The sequence below is a fragment of the Barbus barbus genome (assembly GCF_936440315.1).
Source record: "Barbus barbus genome assembly, chromosome: 33".
In the NCBI taxonomy this organism is placed as follows: Eukaryota; Metazoa; Chordata; class Actinopteri; order Cypriniformes; family Cyprinidae; genus Barbus; species Barbus barbus.
In genome coordinates, this window is record NC_136761.1 from 27,871,999 (window position 1) to 27,896,425 (window position 24,427).

Genomic DNA, 24,427 nt, shown 5'->3' on the forward strand with positions numbered 1-24,427 from the left:
AATTTTTCCTAGTCTGGAATCCGAGGTCGCGGTCCCCTCCGCTCACGCCTTTGTCCAGAGGTGTCATCGCACTTGGACTAGAGCCCGCGAGACTCTACTCCAAGTGGGAGCGCGCACCAAGGCCGATCGCCACCGGTCTAGACCTCCCGTATACATCGTCGGTTCCAAAGTGTGGCTTTCTACCAAGAACATTCCTCTCCGCTCCATTTCTAATAAACTTGCTTCCAAATTCATTGGCCCGTTTGCTGTCACTAAAATCATTAGTCCGGTGGCAGTTCGCCTCAATCTTCCTCCAGTGTACAGGAGAATTCATCCCGTCTTCCATGTGTCCAAAATTAAACCCGTGTTTTATTCCCGCATTAATCCGCCAGCCCCGGTTCCCCCACCGCCGCGACTCGTAGAAGGGGAACCTGCTTATTCGGTCGATCGTATTCTGGACTCTAGGCGGAGGGGACGCGGATTCCAGTACTTGGTGGACTGGGAAGGTTACGGTCCGGAGGAGAGAAGTTGGGTGCCTGCTAGAGACATTCTGGATCACTCCCTTATCGATGATTACAATCGACAGGTAAGGGAGTCTGGGGACGCCAGGAGGCGTTCCTAGGAGGGAGGGTACTGTCACGGTATATTAATCTACTGCCTCCTTCATGTCTCGTGTATCATTGTCTGTGTCTGTGTATTGTGTGCGAGTGGGCATGTCCCTCGTTCCGTGATCAGCGCGCCAGCTGATCTCAATTCCCGCACCAGCTGCTGCCAATTCACTCAGCTATAAAGCCTCATTGAATACTTCTCTCCCTTGTCAGATCGTTGGATGTACCTGGATGTGTTGGATGTGTTCCCAGTCAGTATTTCTTCATGTACCTTCGTCGTCCTGTTCGTGTCCGAGTGAGTCTGGAGTCTTTGTCTCACCTGGATCATCACCTGCACTGGATTCACCCTCGACACTCTTCATCAGCACGCTGTTCATCTGGTCCCTGCGCCATCATCCCATCTGAGAGACTGTTGTCTGTACTGTTCTTGTGTGGTCTGACCCTTAATAAATATTACTCACCTGCATCTTTGCTTCCGCCTCAGTGACTGTGACACATAGTTTACGGGGCAATCGTGGCCTGATGGTTTGAGAGTTGGACTTGTAACCCAAAGGTCGCAGGTTTAAGTCTCAGTACCAGCAGGGATTGTAGGTGAAGGGAGTGAATGACCAGCGCTCTCTTCAACCCTCAATACCACGCTCTGAAAAAGGCAAACATCGTTAACTGTAACGGTAACTTGGGCAGCCATATCACTCTGCAGCCCAAGACTGGTTGCCCACTGAAGCTAAGCAGGGTTGAGCCTGGTCAGTACATGGATGGGAGACCTCCTGGGAAAACTAGGTTGCTGCTGGAAGAGGTAAGAAATTATTTATTTGTCACATACATAATCATACAGAGTATAACCAGCAGTGAAATGTAGGTATTATAGGTGTTAGTGAGGCCAGCAGGGGATGCTCATCCTGAGGTCTGTGTGGGTCCTAACACCCCAGTATATTGACGGAGACACTATACTGTCAAAAAGCACCGTCCTTCGGATGAGATGTTAAACCGAGGTCCTGACTCTCTGTGGTCATTAAAAAATCCCAGGATGTCTTTCGAAAAAGAGTAGGGATGTTACCCCGGCATCCTGGCCAAATTTCCCCATTGGTCTCTGACCATCATGGCCTCCTAATCGTCCCCTTACACTGATTGGCTTCATCACTCTGTCTCCTCTCCACCAGTAAGCTGGTGTGTGGTGGGTGTTCTGGCGCACTATGGCTGCCGTTGCATCATCCAGGTGGATGCTGCACACTGGTGGTGGATGAGGAAACACCCCCCCCCCCCCCCCCCCCCCCTCACAATGTAGAGCGCTTTGAGTGCTTAGAAAAGCAGAAAAGCGCTATATAAATGTAATGAATTATTATAATTATTATTATTATTATTAACGATTCCTAAAACCTCAGATTCATCCATGCAAAAAAGTGATGATGATGAGGTACAACTAACATCAAAGTATTTCTACAGAAACAATGTACATCTATAATGTAAAATAATACAAGTCAAATAATGTAATACACTTTCTTTGTTATTGGTGAGATCTGAAGTAGAAAACAAGTTACAGCTGGACTCATAAAAAATAATTTTATTTCTGGATTTATTGGTTTTGTATATTGTTTGTTTTTACGTCTGTTTAAATTAATTGTGTGCTTTCTGTTACTTAAAATGCTTTTATACAATATGCTTGTGACTTTTTATTGCAAATACAACTCCATTTACAAATGCACAAATTAAACATGTTAAAAGTCATCTAAAAAAGACAGTCAGTTTAAAAACTGTCAGAAAACAAAAGACACCCCAAAACTGAGAAACAGATCAAGAGCTTCAAACAGATAAAATATCTAAATAGATGCTGAAAATGAAGATAAATAAACCTAAACAAGAATAAAGTAAAAGAGCAAGAGCATAAATATGAAGTAAACACAGTTGGATTTGAGATTGATGTGAGATTCTGTGAGATTATGAAATCATTTCTCATAGATGTGATGATCTGCTGCTGCTCTCATGAATCTTCTGCTGTCTGTTCATGTCCTTCTCTAAATCTTCTCATCCTCACTTTCTGATCTTCCTGTTTCTTTCCTAAAAGCATCACATCATCATCATCATCATCATCACCTTTACACTCTTAATATTTGCATGACAAATCCATAATAATAATAATAATAATAATGATGATAATTGTCTCTCACCTGATGTGTGTCTCATGTAGATGTGAAAAGCTCCTAACAGACCCAACAGAACCATCAGCTGGAAACACCAGACCATCACAAACACCACAGACACTGAACAACACAAACACACCAATCAATCAATCAATCAATCAATCAATCAATCAATCAGTCAGTCTATGTGTAGCTGATATCTGTAAATTCACAGAACTGATCTCACCAGGACAGGGTTTGACTCTAATGGTCTTCTGTGTGTGACTGATGTGGTTCTTCACGCTGCAGCTGATGTTTCCATCAGTTCTCTCATCCAGATCAATGCTGCTGTTTCCATCCATCAGTGGATCTCCATTCAGAGTCCAGCTGTAGAGGAGCTGATCCCCCTCAGAGGAGCAGAACACCCTCATCACCCCACTGGACGAGCAGATGATTGACACTTCCACTGAGCCAATAGGAGCTGGAGGGAGGGACACATCACAATCACATGACAAACACAGGAGAATCTTGTTACTATTACTGGAGTATGTAGTGTGTTTACTGTGTGCTACAGGAATAAAAACCTTCACAGAGACTCAACTGATTCATTTGCATGAGAGTGAGATCTTTGGAGAACATGAGATTGTAATGAGTCTGATGAGAGAGTTTCTGTACCTTCAACAATCACTTGAAGATCTCTAGATGTTTCTGTGCCGTCTGAGCTCTCGAGTGTTAATCTGTAATTCCCTGAATCTGCTCTGATCACACGGTTTATTATCAGAGTCCCATTAATGACTGTCACATCAGATCTGTTATTATAAAGATCGCATTCCCTCATCCTCATCCTGCTATTCTTTACTCTACAAACTGGATCATGTTGTGTGTTGTTTATTCTCTTTATTAACTTCAGGTCAAATTCACTAGCAGCCAGCACCATCAGAAGATTGAGTCTGTCTCTCAGAGCTGTGTAACAGGGTTTAGACTGTTTAAAACTGCAGAACCGATCCAGACCTGAAGAACAAAAACACACACACACACATACACAGTGAAATCCACATTCAGTAAAATTAACTAACTCTAAACCATTTGATCATTTCCATTGCTCTATTATTCAATACTAAAATTATGTAAAATAATGTTTTTATAACAAAGAAACGACACAAGGCTGTCAGGGAACTGTGGTGTGTGTCTTGTGTTCCTGCCTCTTGTGCCCATATTTGGTTTGTTTCCTGTCATGTCATTAGTAGTCCATTCTGTTCAGCTGTGTTTGTCTCGTTAGCTATTATTTACCTGTGTATTTATAGTCCTGTCTGTGTAGTGCCATTTTGTCTGGTCTACTTGTTACTCCCCGGTGTTCCTGTCTGTGTCTTGCTCTGCCTTGTCTTGCCCTGCCTTGATATTTTAAGTAAAGACATATTTGAGTTTACATCCTCGTCTGCGTGTTCCTGGTTCCTCCCTCGTGTGTGCACCGTGACAGAGGACCAGACCACAACATCGCCACTCGACATCCCGCCTTAGCCCACTGCAAGTCGGCGTGGGAGTTCGGCAGGATTACCGCGAGTGCCGCGAGTCCGCTGGCCGCGAGACCTCCAGTCAGAAGATCGCGGGAGAAGTTCGCCGTTGTCCGCGGCTCATCCAACCCGCTGATCGTAGGAGATATTCGCCGCCGTCCGCGGCTCCCAACCTCGCCGCTCACCCAAGTCCGCCGTCCGTGGGGAAAGCCAACCCACCGTCGGCGGCTTCCCCAAGTCACGCCGCCGTTCGCGGCTCACCGAGCCCGCCGTTCGCGGGAGATCAACGCTGCCGTCCGTGGGGAAAGCCAACCCACCGTCGGCGGCTCCCCCTATTCACGCCGCTGTCCGCGGCTCCCCTGTGCAAGCCGCCGGTCCGCCTCTGACTCAATGCCCGCCGGTCCGCCTCTGACTCAATGCCCGCCGGATTGCCGCTGACTCAAGCCCACCGGATTGCCGCTGACTCAAGCCTGCCGGCCGCAGCCTCTAGCCCTATCCCCGTGGATCTAGTCCACACGTCACGGCCAGGAGTGCCGTATGTATGGCTCGTTGTGCCCACAGGAACATTTTAAAAAAACCTTGTCATGTCATGTCTTGTCCATGGAGACTCGTCTGGGGCAGGCGGCTCCTTGAGTTGTGGCCATGGAGGCCAGTCGCAGCCGCTTACCCCCCCTGTCGCAGAAGTGGAGGAGGTTGCTGAGGGACCCTGTGAGGGCCCCTGACTCCTCGTCATGCCCAGAGGAAGACTCAGCTTCCTAGCCAGCCCAGGAGGGCTTCTGGTTCCTGTGGGATGTCCTGTTTGTCTGACCCTGGAGGGTTTCTGTCGTGTCTTGTACTGTTTTGTCTGTCTAGCCCCGGAGGGCTCCTGATACCCCCTGGATTCCCCATGGAAATTTTTGGGGGGGGGTAGTAGAGCTCTGGGTGGAGTGGGAGGGCCGAAGAAGGATGCCATGGCCACAGTTACCACCTGCCATGGCCTCCTGAGCTCCCTGCTCCGCCATGGGTCCTGTCTGTCTGTTCCGCTCTGAGAAGAGTGCTGATCTTCACAAAGCCTTTCCACCTCTTTATTTTGTTCCCAGTTGGTGTTATGGTGCAGTCAACGGAGTCCCTTTCACCAGCGATGAAGAGTAAATTCTAAAAGAGCAAATCACGGATGATCGTGTCTTTTTCAAGATGCTGTTTCGTCCGTGTCCTCTCGGTTGCGGTCGTTTTCTGTCTGCGGGTGACGGACACGATCATTGTTTTCAGTGTCTGGGTCTCCAGCATGCTGAAGCTTCATTCGTGGATGACTCATGAGCCTGTTGTGGGCGTATGAGCATGGCATCGCTGCGATCTCGCCTTTCCTTTCTGAAAGGATTGGCACCCTCTGCCGCCACCCGTCCCGGTCTCTCTGGCTTGAGCAGAGGACCACCGGCTGGCGCTCTTGGAGATCTGAGGATCACAGTAAGAGCCTCTCTGCCGGGGACGTCCCCACGGACCTCTTACTCCTCATGCAACGAATGTCTCGTCCGGCTCCTGGGTGATTCTGTTGGTTCTTCCCACGGGGCGCCCAGCATTTCATTCGGTGCGCCACCCGAGGATAGGATGTAGATCGCAGCATTGGGGGATGGTCCTCTGAGGATGAAGGTTCGGCGGTGCTGCCCCCCTCGGGTGTTGTCGCCACCGCTGCACCGGACCCAGAGCTGAATGCACCAAATAGGGGCTGTCGCGAGGAGCATGAGTTCCGGAAACCAAGTCCGGGTGGGCCAATATGGCGCAATCAACAAGACCTGCTCCTCGTCCTCCCTGACCTTGCACAGAGTCTGTGCGAGCAGGCTCACTGGGGGATAGCCGTGGCGTGCAGGGCAGGGGCGGCATGGACCGCAGCACTGTAAGCTTTGGCCATGAGCGGCCATCAGCCTATAGGATTTGGACGGGGGACGAGGACGATTCCTCCAAGTGGCAGCGTTTTGCGAGCACAGGTGCACCGCAACTGTACTCTCCGCCTGGGGAATGTCAGCGTCACCATCGAGGGTAGCGAGGATGGGGAGGCAGACGCGCCGCTTCTGGCCGTAAAAAGGGGCCGTCCACGACTTCATCAGCTCCTCGTGCACCTCCGGGAAGAAAGGAACCAGGGCAAGCCTCATCTCACCGCGAGGGCTCAGGACTGGGAGGTGTGCACGCCTCCAGCCCAATCTCGCGGCGGCCCGAGAAAGCATGGCCATCAGCTCTGGGTCCGATTCGGCAGCGGCCGCGAGACTCGAGGGGGGCAGCCGCACCGAATCTTCATCCTCAGAGGACGATTGCCCATCCCCTGATGCCGCGATCGACAACTAATCCTCTATCGGCGCGCCGAATTAAATGCTGGGCACGCCGTAAGATGGCACAGCAGAATCACCGGAGAGCTGAACAGAACAGCTGCTGCAGGAGGAGTGAAAGGTCCGTGGGGACTGGCCAGGCGGAAAGGCTCTCACTGTAATCCTCAGATCGCCCATCCCCGTGAGGAGAGAGAGGCACGATCACAGCGCTGCCATGGTTACATGCTCAAAATGAACGCATAAACCATCCACGAACGCAGCTTCAGCGTGCTGGATGCCCAGACACTGAAGACAATGATCGTGGTTGTTGACGGAGGACAGGAAACATCTGCAGCCAAAAGAACACGGCCGGAATAGCGTCTTTAAAAGACGCGAACCGACCATGATTTGCTCTTTTAGGAAATCTGCTCTTTTAGTTGAAGGGCCCAGGGGAATCGCTGCAGACAGGGACACCGCTGTTCGCACCGTGACGCCAACCAGAACAGCTTCCAGACAGATGATGAATGGCTTTGTGGAGATCAACATGTTCATCCACTCGGCTCCGAAGCAAAAATCTGATGAGTGGATGCACCTGTTGCCCTTTTATACCCGTATGCACGGGGAGTGGCTTAGGTATGCAAAATCCACTAGCCAATTTCATTGGCGTTTTCTCTTATCAGAGGCGATCGGGGCTCCCAGGTAAATCACCTAATGTCGTCACGACATAACTCGTAGTGACCAACAGATAGGGAACTATAATATGGTCGACAGAACGTCTTCAAAGCTGTATGTTTACTTAAAAATAATTGCATACAACAGAACAATAGAAATGATAAAAAATATGTTCAATAGCTGAAAAGATACATTGTATTACAACTCTTCAGCACAACTGTTTTAATCATGACATTAGATATTTTGGTAGACATATGATGTTGAAATCTGTAGATGAACAGAACTGATCTCACCAGGACAGGGTGTGACTCTAATGGTCTTCTGTGCGTGACTGACGTGGTTCTTCACGCTGCAGCTGATGTTTCCATCTGTTTCCTCATCCAGATCAACGCTGCCGTTTCCAAACATTGGCCCTTGTTTTATTATTTTTCCATTTAGAATCCAGCTGTAGATGATCTGATCACCCTCAGAGGAGCAGGACACTGACCTCTGATTGGAGGAGCAGCTGGTTGAAACTTCCACTGAGCCAATAGGAGCTGGAGGGAGGAACACATGACAGTCGCATGATACAGAGATTATTTTTGCATGAGAGTGAGATCTTTGAAAACATGAAATTGAATGAGTCTGATGAGATAGTTTGTGTACCTTCAATATTAACGGGAAGATGTTTTTTAAAAGTTCTTGACCCATCTGAGCCATAGAGCCCTAATATGTAATTTCCTGAATCTGCTCTGATCACGCGGTTTATTATCAGAGTACCATTTTCAAAGATGAACTGAGATCTGTTTTTGATGGATTTGTGATTTTTCTCTTTATTGTTCTTTATTCTAAAAACTTTCAGTTCTCTGCTATCTATTAACTCCTTATACAAATGCAGCTCTTGATCTCGAGCGTCCAGCACCATCTGCAGATTGAGTTTGTCTCCCAGAGCTGCGTAACAGGGATCAGACTGATTAAAACTGCAGAATCGATCCGGGCCTGGAGAAAAAAATGCACAAACAAAACATCATTCAACCACTAGCCCATTTGGCTATTAATTTTTAAGTTACTGGCCATACAGAACTTTACAAACCATCACAAAAATATCAGAACAAAAATCACTGCTTAGATTAAATTTGATATACCATAAAAACAATATAAAATATAAATAAATGTTAATAAAACAGCAATTGTTCTGTTATAACTTCCAAATATATTTCACTCCAAAATCAACATTTACATTTAAATGCACTCTATGAAAATGCTTTAAAGGGGGGGGAGGCAATGTAGCCAATAGCCTAATATGCAGGTTTTCTATGGATTTCATTTTTTCTGTGGATGTTGAAGTTCAGAGGACAGGCTATCAATTCATAAAGTGATCAGCAGTTCAGCCTTACAACAGTCAGCATACAGAATGCAGCGTATTGAAGCCTCCTCTATTGACATCCACTGAAATTCACTGGAGACATTCAAGTTCCTGGGATCTACCATCTCTCAGGACATGAAGTGGGACATTCACATCGACTCTATTGTAAAAAAGGCCCAACAAAGATTGTACTTCCTTCGCCAGCTGAGGAAGTTCAACCTGCCACAGGAGCTGCTGAAACAGTTCTACTCAGCCCTCATCGAGTCTGTTCTTCTGTGCACATCAATAACTGTCTGGTTTGGCCCATTTTCAAAATCAGACATCGGAAGACTACAGAGAATGGTTTGGACTGCTGAAAGGATTATTGGTGCCCCCCCCCCCCCTTCAAGAACTGTATACATCCAGAGTGAGGAAAAGGGCTCAGAAAATCACTCTGGATCCTTCACATCCAAGTCATCCTCTTTTTGAACTTTTGCCATCTGGCCGGCGCTACAGAGCCCCAATTACCAGGACAGCCAGGCACAAGAACAGTTTCTTCCCCCAGGCAATCTACCTTATACACAGTTAAATGTTCCCCACATTATGCAATAAAAATGAGCAATAACCTTATATTTATTTATTACCACCTCCATAGTACATCACTGCATCTACTTCTATTCTATTCCATTCTATCATCTATAACACAACTGTACATACAATTTATTTATTTTTCAATTTCTGTCTATTTATATTTACATATGTGTAGTTTTTATTCTCATCTTATGTTTATTGTTTGTGTGTTGTTGTCTCTGTGTACTGGAAGCCTATGTCAAAAAAACAAATTCATTGTATGCGCCGCATACTTGGCAATAAAGCTCGTTCTGATTCTGAAAAGCCAACCTGTTCTTTACCGGATGCATAAATCGTGTTCAAGTTCATGGTGATAGTCCAAAAACAGTGGATACAGACACGAGTTCACTTCAAGAACAGCCTGATTTTGCATTGTATTTGACCACGGAGGTGAGACCCTTGAACAAGACAGCAAACCCCCAACTACTTCCCGGTCGCTGCAGCAAATGGCTGCCCACTGCTCCAGGTGTGTGTTCACAATGTGTGTGTGTGTGTGTGTGTGTTTGTTTGTTCACTACTCACTGCTTTGTGTGTGCACTTTGGATGGGTTAAATGCAGAGCACAAATTCAGAGTATAAGACACCATACTTGGCCACATGTCACTTCATCTTCACTTCAAGAAAAAGCTGAAGACACACCTCTTCTGCAATCAACCATCACACACTCTTAAACCATTACACACACACACACACAAATCTCTGCATTTCTCCTCTTCTCTAGCTTGCTTCCTATTTGATGATATTCACAGCGTTAAACTACTTGGCACAAGCTGATTGGTTCATATTGTATATGCAGCCAATGAGCTTTCTGCTTTACATTTAAATGGCTGGTTAGCATTTACAAGAACATTTTGCAGCACGCTTTCAGAGTTTTTCTGAAACCCTCCACGTTCACCAGCTGCACCTGCATAGATCTCCTACGAGTTATTTTATATGCTATTTGTGCAGCAGCATTATGTCTTAAATACTCACAGCTTTGTATCGGCATATGTATTGGCAGTATCAAGTTCCTGTGCTTGCTTTGCTTCAGCAGCAATAATCTACAACAACAGCAATAACCAACAGCAGCAGCAGCAGCAATTCAGCAGATCTATTCTAAATACATTAATATTGTCATATTCATTACCATGCTAAAATCTTCTGACAGTTGTCATTACAGAACTTTAGAATCCTCCACATGCAGCCATGCTCTTTTCTGCTAATATTTGCAAGAATGAATTTAGCCCTCTTATAAAATAACAATAGAAACCTGTTACTTTTGCATTTAAAATAGACCTACACCTTGTATAATACATTGTATTGTGGCTCCTATACATCATCCAGCAGCACAACTGTTTACCCATTTTAACAGTTTTAACTTTAGTCATATGAAATGAATATTTGCAGATTCACAGAACTGATCTCACCAGGACAGGGTTGGAGTCTAATGGTCTTCTGTGCGTGACTGACGTGGTTCTTCACGCTGCAGATGATGTTTCCATCAGTTCCCTCATCCAGATCAATGCTGCTGTTTCCATCAGTTCCCTCATCCAGATCAATGCTGCTGTTTCCATCCATCAGTGGATCTCCATTCAGAGTCCAGCTGTAGAGGAGCTGATCCCCCTCAGAGGAGCAGAACACCCTCATCACCCCACTGGAGGAGCAGATGATTGACACTTCCACTGAGCCAATAGGAGCTGGAGGGAGGGACACATCAGAGTCACATGACAAACACAGGAGAATCGTGTTACTATTACTGGAGTATGTAGTGTGTTTACTGTGTGCTACAGGAATAAAAACCTTCACAGAGACTCAACTGATTCATTTGCATGAGAGTGAGATCTTTGGAGAACATGAGATTGTAATGAGTCTGATGAGAGAGTTTCTGTACCTTCAACAATCACTTGAAGATCTCTAGATGTTTCTGTGCCGTCTGAGTGATCGAGTATTAATCTGTAATTCCCTGAATCTGATCTGATCACAGGGTTTATTATCAGAGTCCCATTAATGACTGTCACTTCAGATCTGTTATTATAAAGATTACATTCACTCATCTTCATCCTGCCATCCTTTACTCTACAAACTGGATCATGTTGTGTGTTGTTTATTCTCTTATGTATCTTCAGGTCATATTCACTAGCGTCCAGCACCATCAGCAAATTGAGTTTGTGTCTCAGAGCTGCGTAACAGGGATCAGACTGAACAAAACTGCAGAACTGATCCAGACCTGAAGAACAAAACACACACACACACACAGTGAAATGTGCCAAAATATACAGACATCATTAATTAAAATCAGATACACATACATTCACAGAATTAAAGTTCAGCTGAAGAAACACATCAAACAGACTCTTAATCTGATCTCAGTTCATGTAATGCTCATCTTCATCATGAATGCAGATTTGTGTCATTTGTGTTTCTCCTGACTTACTACTAATCAGCAGGACACTGAAGATATTCAAATTACTGGACATATTTAACTTGGTTTAGTGTGTAATAAAAATAACTGTTAAAATAAAACATTAATTACATTTTAAAATGTCTGCTTGACACTGTAATATCAGGTTTTTTATATGTTCTCAGTCAAAATGCAAATCTAAATGTTGATTGTATTCAACTTTAATTATCACGCTTTCACTGTCTCAAAACACTTGTATGTTAACATGCTTTATTATGATAAAGCATAAATTGTCTTTGTCCTTCACTTTCTGTCCAATGACATTAACCTGTGACATTTCTCTTTAAAAAAAAAATGTCTTGATCTTTCTGGTATCACATTTAATGGACTGAGAACATTTAAAGAATCCTTCCTCAAACCAGCACAATGGACATGAAGAAAGAAACACACACTTCCTCTTACATTTTTTAGCACTACACAAATATAAACTGTATAGACCAGAATAGATCACTGCAGACCCTTAAAGTAATATTGCAACTAGGGCTGTTGATTTAATGTGTTAATTGGTGCGATAATACAGAAAAAAAATAATGTGTTAAAAATATTAACACAGTGCACCCGCCCGTCTCAGACCTCTCCATCATCTTACAGTGATGCAGCGTGATTAAGTCTTATACATTAAAATCTTAATTTGTACTGAGATATCCTTGTAAAAAAGAAGTGTGCTTAATTGCAGTAAAGTGCACTTTTTGTGCACTTCAATTATTAAAAGTATACTTTTTAAAAAGTGCACTTGCAGATAATATAATATAATCTAAATTAAAGGTCACTTAAGTGTACTTAAAGAGAGTACACTTTAATGACAATAGGCCTTAACATACTTAAGTGCACTTTTTAAAAAGCACTTTATAATAATGTCTAATTAAGTATTACTTAAACATACATTTTACATAATTATGATTTTGTTGTGTTTTAAATAAGTACACTTATTTTTATATATTTATCAATATAGTAAAGCACATGTAAAATAATTGATTTTAATTTCACCTCATTAACACACACACACATATAAGCCATTCACACACAGCACCTAATTGTGAAGTCTTGATTTGCCCCGGTTGTCATTTCTGAGCGTTATTACCTCTCGACCCTGGACTGTGTTAAGTTGCTGATTATTCTCTGCCTGCTCCGACTTGGATTTGTTTATTGGACTTTTGATTCTCGCTGCCTGCCTCGACCTTCTGCCTGTTTTCTCGACTGTCTCTGCCTTGCCTCTATTGCTCAGTTGGCTGGTGATTTACCCTGCCTGTTTGACCAATCTTAATAAAAGCTGCAAATGGATCCAACCCAGTCTGGTCTTTCGCAACAACTAATGCTGGAGTAAGATTTAAGAAGAAACTTTTCTGTCCTGTTTAATGTTGGTGCTAGTAAAGGTTTGAGAATTTATGGCCTGGTTTCACCAAATGACTCCACAAGGATAGTAATAGCAGTAAATTTGGACCTTGTGGACATTTTTAGGTCCCCAATGAGGAAATGGGCTTATACGTCGTAGAGAACAGGTACTTTTGTGTATAAGTGATTTCGCATTGTTCTCCAGACTCTTTCTAATAAGTGAGTTAAAGTGTTGCAGCTGTGTATATTGTTGAGTTTCTTGTGTATAAGCAAAAAGCATTTTTGTGTATTTGTTTTAGAGATTTTGTCAAATATTTTCATTTTGTGTTTGTGTTGATTGTAACTAGGTAAATAAGAGATTTTTTTTAAATCAAATTTTAAATAGCCCATACTAAATTTCATCTTCATTGCCAGATATATATATAACATTGAAGAACATTGAAATGACATTTAAGTATATTTTAGTTCACATTACATCACATCTTATTGAGAAGTACATATTTACCATATTGGATTGGATTGGATTGGATTCAATTTATTGTCATTGCACATGTAGGTACAAGGCAACGAAATGCAATAAAGAAGAAGAATACAGCACAACATGAGGAAAGAGAGGAGAAAAAAATAGACCTCACACTACACTCCTGAACGAGAGTGCAGTGTGAGAACAGACAAAAACCTCAGCATAGAGCACAGTCAACACAGGAACATAACTTGCATAGTAATCCAATTCAGACGAAACAGCCATCCGGCCTGCAGCCATTACAGCGCGAACACAGACCCGTTATCAACTGACGGGATGAAGCGACGAAGGCGTGGGATGGGGGTAGGGAGGTGTATGAGTGTGTGTATGTGTAAGTTTGTGTGAGTTCGTATGTCTTGAAATCCGTTTCGCCAGCACTCTAAACCAGTTGTCTCAGTTCGCAGGTTGTGGTGCGACATAGCAATTGCCATGGAAACGACCTTGGCCAGAGCCCAAGCACCCGACAATAACAAGGTGTTTGATGGGGGAGGGAAGAAAGAGCGTCTCCCTGCAGTATTCACATGAGAGTTGATACCAGAGCGGCCTTGCCAAGCCGTTCTGTTTTGGGAAGCCGGAAAGAGATAAGATTGTTTTGTCTTTGGGTGAACAGCTGTCTTCTGGTTTCACAGCTACTCTCATTGTCCATTCTGATCTCCTTGTCCATCAATTTTCCTTTCTAAAGCTGAGAGCTTAGCCGTGATCGAATCCATATTGCGGTTAATCGTCTCTGTTTCAGAGCCGACCGCTCTGCCAACAGCCTCAATCATGACGGGCAGCCTTGAGAGGTTTTGGATAGCCAATCCCGTCTCCTTAATTTTCCGATAGTTTAGGGCAACACCTAATCCAAACAGCAGAAACCCAGTTATCATGGTTCCGAATAAGAAGATGTCTTCAATGTCCTCCACGGAGAGAGCCGCCAGACACACGACCCGCCATCTCTCCCATGAGTCCATCGTGTAGCCAGCAGCAAACGTCCCAGCAGGACATTCCGGTTCTCCAGATCCCGATCTTCTAGTCGAGAAGATGGTGTCAACTGCGTTAAGAGACCAGTTGATCAGATCCATAATTTCGGTTTTGTAAAATAGTGCAGCGAGAGTCTCTTAAAGGAACACTCCACTTTTTTTGGAAATAGGCTCATTTTCCAACATCCCTAGAGTAATACAGATGTGTTTTACCGTTTTTGAATCCATTCAGCCGATCGCGGGGTCTGGCGGTCCCAAAATTAGCATAGCTTAGCATAAATCATTGAATCCGATTAGACCATTAGCATCTCATTATAAAATGACTAAAGAGTTTTGATATTTTTCCTATTTAAAACTTGACTCTTCTGTAGTTGCATCGTGTACTAAGACTGGCGGAAAATGAAAAGTTGTGATTTTCTAGGCTGATATGGCTAGGAACTATGCTCTCATTCCGGCGTAATAATCAAGGAATTTTGCTGCCGTACCATGGGTGCAGCAGGCGCAATGATATTACGCAGCGCCTGAAAGAAGTCCCGATCTAGGTAACTTCCAAAGTGACCGGCACTATGTTTGTGTAGTTGCTGAGTTACAGCCGTTGAGTTTAGTGGCTGGATTTACCTGTGTGCGATTAGCCATGGTTATGTGCGTTGTAAAGGGCTGTAATAGTAAGTCGAAGGTGTATTCCACCGTCATGTTTCATAGAATTCCAACGAAAAACAAGCAACAAAAGAATCAATGGCTAGCTGCTCTGAACATAGATTTGAAAACACCGGTAGAATCAATCAAGAAATGGCGTGTTTGCTCCAATCATTTTGGACCAGATGACTATTTGGAAAACATGGAAGCATATAATGGGACTTCCCATTATATGTGTGTGTGTGTATATAATATATATATATATATATATATATATATATATATATGTGTGTGTGTGTGTGTGTGTGTACACACATACACAAATGTTTTTGCTTTATTGTACAGTTACATAAAAGACTGCATTCTCAATTTGTGATTCTCCTTATATTTGTAAACATCAGCTAGGCTTATGTATTTTACTAGTAAAATCTGTTGACATATGGTCACAAAAAAAAACTAAAAAAAATGTACATGTTGCCATGTTACACATTTATTTGTATAAGTTGGTAGATCATGTAAAAAAAACAAGGCTTTACATATTTCTTATGTACATGAAGGTAAAGCTTTATTTAGAAAAATTAAATGACACTGAGTGTAAGGCAGCAAAGTTCAGACATATTGCAAGAGGCCTTCTAAAACTAGTTACTATTATGGAAAAGCCTGAAAATCTCACAGGCAGATGAAATGTCTAAGCAGAATAATGTAATTACTGATAACATACTTGTAACATAACTCTCACAAGCAGAACCCAAACGTTTTACATTCACATTGTGCAATATAAAACAGAATATAGTCTTTATAGTCCACCAGAGTGCAACAATGGATTTTGACAGTAAGAAGCAATAAAAACTGAGTACTTGGAATGTAGGCTTACAGTACCTACAGCATACTTATTGCATCTTCTGCTTCTTGAAATCCTACATAAGCTCCTGACTCTGATGGATATCTACGACGAATAGCACCAACCACACACGATGGTAATGGTTTTCGGTTGCCTCTGCCCAAAGTCTCTCCCTTCAGGGCCCACTCCATTATAACGCGGTATGACACCAACCTGTATTGACTGAGAAATAGCACATCATGAATATAAGTTTGAAAATGCATACTGACAGTACGCATTCTATATCTTGCAGTCATGCATTGTAATGATTGCAGAAATCACTTACTCTAGCGACAGCTGTCCGTCAGGTCCACTCGGCATGGGACATTTTTTCCAGTTTATTTTGTCAAACCGGAAAAAAATTTCGACCACTGCAGGATGCAGCATTACTAAGAGGTCCTCGGATGTTGCGATACATGCCACTTCCTCATCAGGTAGATCAACCCTTGCCATCGATGGCAACACCTGGTCCCACTCGCTACAGCACAGGCACTCACTTTCGGTCAGCATGGGCTGGCAAACCCCACACTTGCACCACCAGTTCGAATCAGCTCTCCTCCTCTCTTCTGCCATAGACTGTTCAGCTACACTTTCCAAACTTTCCTGTCTTTCATGCTGTAAAAGTTCGTCTTCTGTGTATTCAGGTTCAAACAGATATGGTTCAGGTTCTGTACCAAAGGAAATGTTTTCTAAATCGTCTCTTACTAATGTCTCCATGGTTGCAAGGCACGCTCCCTGTGCAAACAGGTGGTCACGTTATACTATTAGCAGGCGCTGCGTAATATCATTGCGCCTGCTGCACCCATGGTACGGCAGCAAAATTCCTTGATTATTACGCAGGAATGACAGTATAGTTCCTAGACATATCAGCCTAGAAAATCACAACTTTGCATTTTCCGCCAGTCTTAGTACACGATGCAACTACAGAAGAGTCGAGTTTTAAATAGAAAAAATATCGAAACTCTTTAGTCATTTTATAATGAGATGCTAATGGTCTAATCGGATTCAATGATTTATGCTAAGCTATGTTAATTTTGGGACCGCCAGACCCCGCGATCGGCTGAATGGATTCAAAAACGGTAAAACACATCTGTATTACTCTAGGGATGTTGGAAAATGAGCCTATTTCCAAAAAAAGTGGAGTGTTCCTTTAAGAAGGACAAGACAATACGAGAGAGCAAGCAGGGAAGTTCAGGATAGGGAGGGTAGAAAAATGCGACCGCCTTCGAACAGAGCCAAACGAGAAGAGGGTACATATAAAATATGTTTAAATGTATTTTAAAGTACATATAAAATATACTAAAGTCCCACTTAAGTGGTTGAAAAATATCACTCAAAAATTCAACTAATTGCATTTAATGTCATTTTAAACTGTAATATACTTGCAATCAATTACAAATAACATGCATTTAGGTGGTTGAAAATATTACATTTAATTCATGCTTAACTGTTAATTAAACTTGTTAACTGACATTAAAGCATATTTTAGTTAACATTAATTGCTTGTCAGTACATTAGTAGTACACTTTAACCATATTTTAAAGACACTAGAAACAATTATGAAAGTACATATAAAGATGTACTAAAAAGTACCACTTAAGTGGTTTAAAAAAAATCATTCAAAAGTTCAACTTATTACATTCAATATCACTTCAAAATGTGATACATTTGAAGTTAATTACAAATACAATGCATTTAAGCTTCGAAAATAACATTTAATTTGCACTTGTGTGTTCTTTTAAAGTATGTTATTTCTGCAATAAGTACACTTTATAAAATTATACTTAAGTGCACTTCTTTTTCACAAGGGTAGCTATGTGTATTTTGCAATACATTTGCAACTGCTTTTTATCACTTAATTAGAAGCGCCACAATTCAATTATTCATAGTTACTACTGAACAGATACTTTGAAGTTTATTTTGTAGTGCAAAGTATTACATGTACAAAACGTGTTAGACAAAGCTCTGTAAAAACTTGAATATTTTTGCAACACTACCATAGTAAAAAAGTAATATATTTAAAATAGATTTATTTCATACTAAGTATAGTTCAAATCTATTAACATATTTACTGAATTATAACTCGAGACTTACTGATATAAAAATTATAATTAAACTTTACTTGCCGGATTACTTGTGCACAATGCACTTTTCTTATTACAATGTGTTTTAACGTCACTTGAGATGAGGATTGTATGATCTTTGAATATGTCAGACTTTATATGCAAAATATTTAAAGTTTCCCTGAAGTATATCTTTAATTGTACTTCAGCACTACTTCTGCACAATTAAAGTGCATTAAGTACAAAATGTGTTGTTCTAATTCAGCAGAAGTATACCAGTTTAGTATACTAAAAGTACAATTGCAGGGCATTTTATTAAGAACATAAACATAAACATGTATTTTAGTATACTTGGCATTAAATAAATGTATTTCGAATACATTTAAGTATTTATTTTTCATTAGGGTATGTTGTGCGTTCCACTGGTAAATTAAAAGTACTGCACAGTTGTGGACTTCACACACACTTGAACACTTTGACCAAATACAGGAAATACGCCATGCAAGTAGACAAGTGCAAAACAAGTGCAAAGATCACAAGTGTGGGCATTGTGACAAACAATATGTGTATATATATCTCTATGGTTTAAACAGTGACCGGATGCATGTAAAGTGTCAGAGTGTCCGTTAAAGACACATTTATGATAAAGTAACTTTTCCCAAACATTGTCTACTATTCTACTACACACTCAAAATGTTGTAGGTACTTCTTCATAAAATGTGCACATACTTTTAGGATGTAATCCACTAACACACAGTCAAGAAGATCAGTAAACTCTATTGCTAGATCACTGCAGACTCTCTATCAGTGGGGATTTCTTTAAGACCGCAAGGGAAGCTTGGCTTCCCCTATAATGTCAAAAAATGTATGGTCAAATATGTACTATTGTGTTAACATTTTATTGATTAAAAATGCGTTAGAACACGTTCATCTCGAAGACGAGTTCGTTCAGAATCTGCTACATATAGCAGGTGACGCGATTTCCTTCTCATATATTCCCGTAGCATCAGTGTATTTCCCTGCTGAAGCCTAGCGTCCGTTGACTTCAATGGGGCTGCTTTGAACAGTTTTTTTCAGTGCTTCGAAACTAGACGGTCATTGGATAAATGCTGCGATTATGTCCCGTCCCCGGACGCTCAGCGTCTCTGGGGGTGAATGGAGGAGTGGGGGCTGGACTCCGGGCTTCTGCCTGATGATTGGAGGGTTTGTCGAAAGACTGCATCTCCTTTTGATTGACAGCAATTTTGTCCTATAAGAAGTCACTGATGCTGAAGCTATTCGAGCTCAGTCCCATATAGCGGATTGACAAACTGCTGCAACCTCTTTCTTGGTATTTGCTTGGCGAAATTGCTGGCCAGTTTTCATCATAACAGGAGAAAGCTGTGATTACTTGGTGTTCCTTAACCCACTGGTGCGGGCTGTCTCGTTTTTCTTTATGAAGCGAAACAAACTAACAATACTCCACGAGTTTTGATCGTATAGATAAGAGCAAGGTATCATTTGAAACTGCAAAGGGTCTACTTTTATTCGTGTATAGTCATAATAACAACAAGACAATGTGCTTTTAAAAAAATAGAGAAAATAAACAGGGTGCGTTCTCTGCGGGCTCTGTCACCTCTTCACAGACACGTAAATAAAACAACATGAATACAAAAACAAATATTCTATGTTAAAGTAATCCGTATGAAACCAATGCGATGTCAACTCATATCTAATGCTGTCAGCGGAAACAAACAAGTTTGCATTTTCCGCCAGTCTTAGTACACGATGCAACTACAGAAGAGTCGAGTTTTAAATAGAAAAAATATCGAAACTCTTTAGTCATTTTATAATGAGATGCTAATGGTCTAATCGGATTCAATGATTTATGCTAAGCTATGTTAATTTTGGGACCGCCAGACCCCGCGATCGGCTGAATGGATTCAAAAACGGTAAAACACATCTGTATTACTCTAGGGATGTTGGAAAATGAGCCTATTTCCAAAAAAAGTGGAGTGTTCCTTTAAGAAGGACAAGACAATACGAGAGAGCAAGCAGGGAAGTTCAGGATAGGGAGGGTAGAAAAATGCGACCGCCTTCGAACAGAGCCAAACGAGAAGAGGGTACATATAAAATATGTTTAAATGTATTTTAAAGTACATATAAAATATACTAAAGTCCCACTTAAGTGGTTGAAAAATATCACTCAAAAATTCAACTAATTGCATTTAATGTCATTTTAAACTGTAATATACTTGCAATCAATTACAAATAACATGCATTTAGGTGGTTGAAAATATTACATTTAATTCATGCTTAACTGTTAATTAAACTTGTTAACTGACATTAAAGCATATTTTAGTTAACATTAATTGCTTGTCAGTACATTAGTAGTACACTTTAACCATATTTTAAAGACACTAGAAACAATTATGAAAGTACATATAAAGATGTACTAAAAAGTACCACTTAAGTGGTTTAAAAAAAATCACTCAAAAGTTCAACTTATTACATTCAATATCACTTCAAAATGTGATACATTTGAAGTTAATTACAAATACAATGCATTTAAGCTTCGAAAATAACATTTAATTTGCACTTGTGTGTTCTTTTAAAGTATGTTATTTCTGCAATAAGTACACTTTATAAAATTATACTTAAGTGCACTTCTTTTTCACAAGGGTAGCTATGTGTATTTTGCAATACATTTGCAACTGCTTTTTATCACTTAATTAGAAGCGCCACAATTCAATTATTCATAGTTACTACTGAACAGATACTTTGAAGTTTATTTTGTAGTGCAAAGTATTACATGTACAAAACGTGTTAGACAAAGCTCTGTAAAAACTTGAATATTTTTGCAACACTACCATAGTAAAAAAGTAATATATTTAAAATAGATTTATTTCATACTAAGTATAGTTCAAATCTATTAACATATTTACTGAATTATAACTCGAGACTTACTGATATAAAAATTATAATTAAACTTTACTTGCCGGATTACTTGTGCACAATGCACTTTTCTTATTACAATGTGTTTTAACGTCACTTGAGATGAGGATTGTATGATCTTTGAATATGTCAGACTTTATATGCAAAATATTTAAAGTTTCCCTGAAGTATATCTTTAATTGTACTTCAGCACTACTTCTGCACAATTAAAGTGCATTAAGTACAAAATGTGTTGTTCTAATTCAGCAGAAGTATACCAGTTTAGTATACTAAAAGTACAATTGCAGGGCATTTTATTAAGAACATAAACATAAACATGTATTTTAGTATACTTGGCATTAAATAAATGTATTTCGAATACATTTAAGTATTTATTTTTCATTAGGGTATGTTGTGTGTTCCACTGGTAAATTAAAAGTACTGCACAGTTGTGGACTTCACACACACTTGAACACTTTAACCAAATACAGGAAATACGCCATGCAAGTAGACAAGTGCAAAACAAGTGCAAAGATCACAAGTGTGGGCATTGTGACAAACAATATGTGTATATATATCTCTATGGTTTAAACAGTGACCGGATGCATGTAAAGTGTCAGAGTGTCCGTTAAAGACACATTTATGATAAAGTAACTTTTCCCAAACATTGTCTACTATTCTACTACACACTCAAAATGTTGTAGGTACTTCTTCATAAAATGTGCACATACTTTTAGGATGTAATCCACTAACACACAGTCAAGAAGATCAGTAAACTCTATTGCTAGATCACTGCAGACTCTCTATCAGTGGGGATTTCTTTAAGACTGCAAGGGAAGCTTGGCTTCCCCTATAATGTCAAAAAATGTATGGTCAAATATGTACTATTGTGTTAACATTTTATTGATTAAAAATGCGTTAGAACACGTTCATCTCGAAGACGAGTTCGTTCAGAATCTGCTACATATAGCAGGTGACGCGATTTCCTTCTCATATATTCCCGTAGCATCAGTGTATTTCCCTGCTGAAGCCTAGCGTCCGTTGACTTCAATGGGGCTGCTTTGAACAGTTTTTTTCAGTGCTTCGAAACTAGACGGTCATTGGATAAATGCTGCGATTATGTCCCGCCCCCGGACGCTCAGCGTCTCTGGGGGTGAATGGAGGAGTGGGGGCTGGACTCCGGGCTTCTGCCTGATGATTGGAGGGTTTGTCGAAAGACTGCATCTCCTTTTGATTGACAGCAATTTTGTCCTATAAGAAGTCACTGATGCTGAAGCTATTCGAGCTCAGTCCCATATAGCGGATTGACAAACTGCTGCAACCTCTTTCTTGGTATTTGCTTGGCGAAATTGCTGGCCAGTTTTCATCATAACAGGAGAAAGCTGTGATTACTTGGTGTTCCTTAACCCACTGGTGCGGGCTGTCTCGTTTTTCTTTATGAAGCGAAACAAACTAACAATACTCCACGAGTTTTGATCGTATAGATAAGAGCAAGGTATCATTTGAAACTGCAAAGGGTCTACTTTTATTCGTGTATAGTCATAATAACAACAAGACAATGTGCTTTTAAAAAAATAGAGAAAATAAACAGGGTGCGTTCTCTGCGGGCTCTGTCACCTCTTCACAGACACGTAAATAAAACAACATGAATACAAAAACAAATATTCTATGTTAAAGTAATCCGTATGAAACCAATGCGATGTCAACTCATATCTAATGCTGTCAGTGGAAACAAACAAGTTTATCCCGGATATTTTCTGTTTCTGGCAGAAGATCTGCTGAGAGAAATAACCCAGAATTGTTTCCCCTTCAGAGCACATATACACTATGAAAATGCCAGGTGCAAAGGCTTGGAGACAGCATATATAGAAATTAAAACTTTTATTTAGCACACAAGTGATGATAAAGACATGTATCATGTTACAAACGATGCTGTTCTTCTCAACTTTCTATTCATCAAAAAAATACAAAATTCTTCTTAGCTCTTTTCAACATAATAATAAATGTTTTTTTAGCAGCAAATCAGAATATTAGAATGATTTCTGAAGGATCATGTGACTGGAGTAATGATGCTAAAAAGACAGCTTTGATTGTTACTAATAAACTGTTTAACTGCATTCACAAGTGAATCTCAAGTTATTTTGTGTGATAGCTAAATATATACTTAATAAACTACAAACAAAAAATATATATTATTTTGTCCTCATATTCCTTCTTGTAAATCTTCCCTCTCAGTCACATACTTAATGGCTAAATGGCTCATTATGAAGCTCATTATGAAGCTGATTATGAAGCTGATTATGAAGCTCATTATGAAGCTGATTATGAAGCTGATTATGAAGCTCATTATGAAGCTCATTATGAAGCTGATTATGAAGCTCATTATGAAGCTCATTATGAAGCTCATTATGAAGCTGATTATGAAGCTCATTATGAAGCTCATTATGCAGGCCTGTCTTCTCAGTGAATGTGAAGGTTGACGCCTTCTCGCATAGACCCTTTTTACTCAAAAAGTGTCTTAGGAAATTTAAATCAATATATTGTTTTCTGTGAGCAAATAAACAAGATGATTTTCACATTATTTTGAAGCAAAAATTCTAGGCTACAAGATCCGGTTCTCAGAAGTCTTGTGAACAAATGTTCTGTATGTTTTTTTTATGGCCTTATTTCAGTGACTTCAAAATGTTAGTTTTTCACTAACCACGCATAAACGTTGTTTTCTCAAAAACAAAATCAAGTACATAGGTGCTGCTAACATATTATTGTAGCCCAGTTTGTGCTGTTTACAGTGTTATTAGACTTTAGCCATTTATATATTTATAAGCAACTGAAAAAAGCACAAATGTCAGGGCATGTCAAAACTTCTCCAGGCCCCCAAAACACCCTTAGACCCCAGAGGGTTAAAGACACGGAGATGGACAGTGTTCTTTACAAACTGTTCTCATTAGTGGCAACAATTGGAGCTACATCTGCAGGTGTAGAAAGGAGCTTCTCCTGCTTAAAGCGGCTCAAGTCCTACACCCGTAACACAATGGGCCAAGACCGTTTAAGCAGCCTAGCTCTGCTGGCCATTGAGAGGACACTGGTCAAGTCACTGGAAAAGACGCCTAGACAGCGTCACACAGCATTTTCATGAAAAGGAATGTAGGGCAGAATTTACGTATAAATAAATGGACAATTTTTATGATGTAGGCCGAAAATGAGCTTCCCCTCTTTGAAAGACCAGCAGCCGCCACTGCTCTCAATGTACTATTACATTCATCAGAGATTCATCAGTGATTGATCAGCACGATAAGATGAGTTTGATGTAAAAGAGACTCACATGCAGCAGTTTGCAGCAGCAGCATCAGTCCAAAGATGAGCATCATTTCTCTAAAGTCCAGCAGAAGAGAGTTAGATCGAGTCTCACTGACAGACAGCAGCTCTACTGACACACCAGGAAATGATTGGACTATTAAAGAGAAAGAAGAAAGAGGAAGCCTTTCAGAGATGGTCAATGTGGGCAAACAGCTCTTCTTTAAATACACACAAAAAAGACTGAAACTAGGAGAAAGATGTTACA

At 40.9% G+C, this 24,427-nt stretch overlaps 2 protein-coding genes across 2 annotated transcripts in view; both read right to left on the minus strand.

Annotated features, from left to right (window-relative positions):
• Window positions 1-964, minus strand: part of LOC306852888 (uncharacterized protein) — a gene marked incomplete at both ends in the record, with an annotated part of 28,276 nt that extends 27,312 nt beyond the window's left edge. Inside the window, one exon of the mRNA XM_079390009.1 lies at window positions 859-964. Within this exon, the coding sequence (XP_079246135.1) occupies window positions 859-964 (106 nt within the window). The remainder of the gene's footprint in view (window positions 1-858) is intronic.
• A 1,165-nt stretch (window positions 965-2,129) lies between these two features.
• The window catches only part of LOC306853054 (uncharacterized protein), a 32,784-nt gene continuing 10,486 nt past the window's right edge, over window positions 2,130-24,427 (minus strand). Inside the window, exons 2-10 of the mRNA XM_079390224.1 lie at window positions 24,188-24,316; window positions 10,987-11,322; window positions 10,523-10,792; window positions 7,809-8,141; window positions 7,457-7,699; window positions 3,380-3,715; window positions 2,952-3,185; window positions 2,753-2,845; window positions 2,130-2,642 (exon numbers count right to left, since the gene is read on the minus strand). Of these exons, the coding sequence (XP_079246350.1) occupies window positions 2,566-2,642; window positions 2,753-2,845; window positions 2,952-3,185; window positions 3,380-3,715; window positions 7,457-7,699; window positions 7,809-8,141; window positions 10,523-10,792; window positions 10,987-11,322; window positions 24,188-24,316 (2,051 nt within the window). The 3' untranslated portion in view covers window positions 2,130-2,565. The remainder of the gene's footprint in view (window positions 2,643-2,752; window positions 2,846-2,951; window positions 3,186-3,379; window positions 3,716-7,456; window positions 7,700-7,808; window positions 8,142-10,522; window positions 10,793-10,986; window positions 11,323-24,187; window positions 24,317-24,427) is intronic.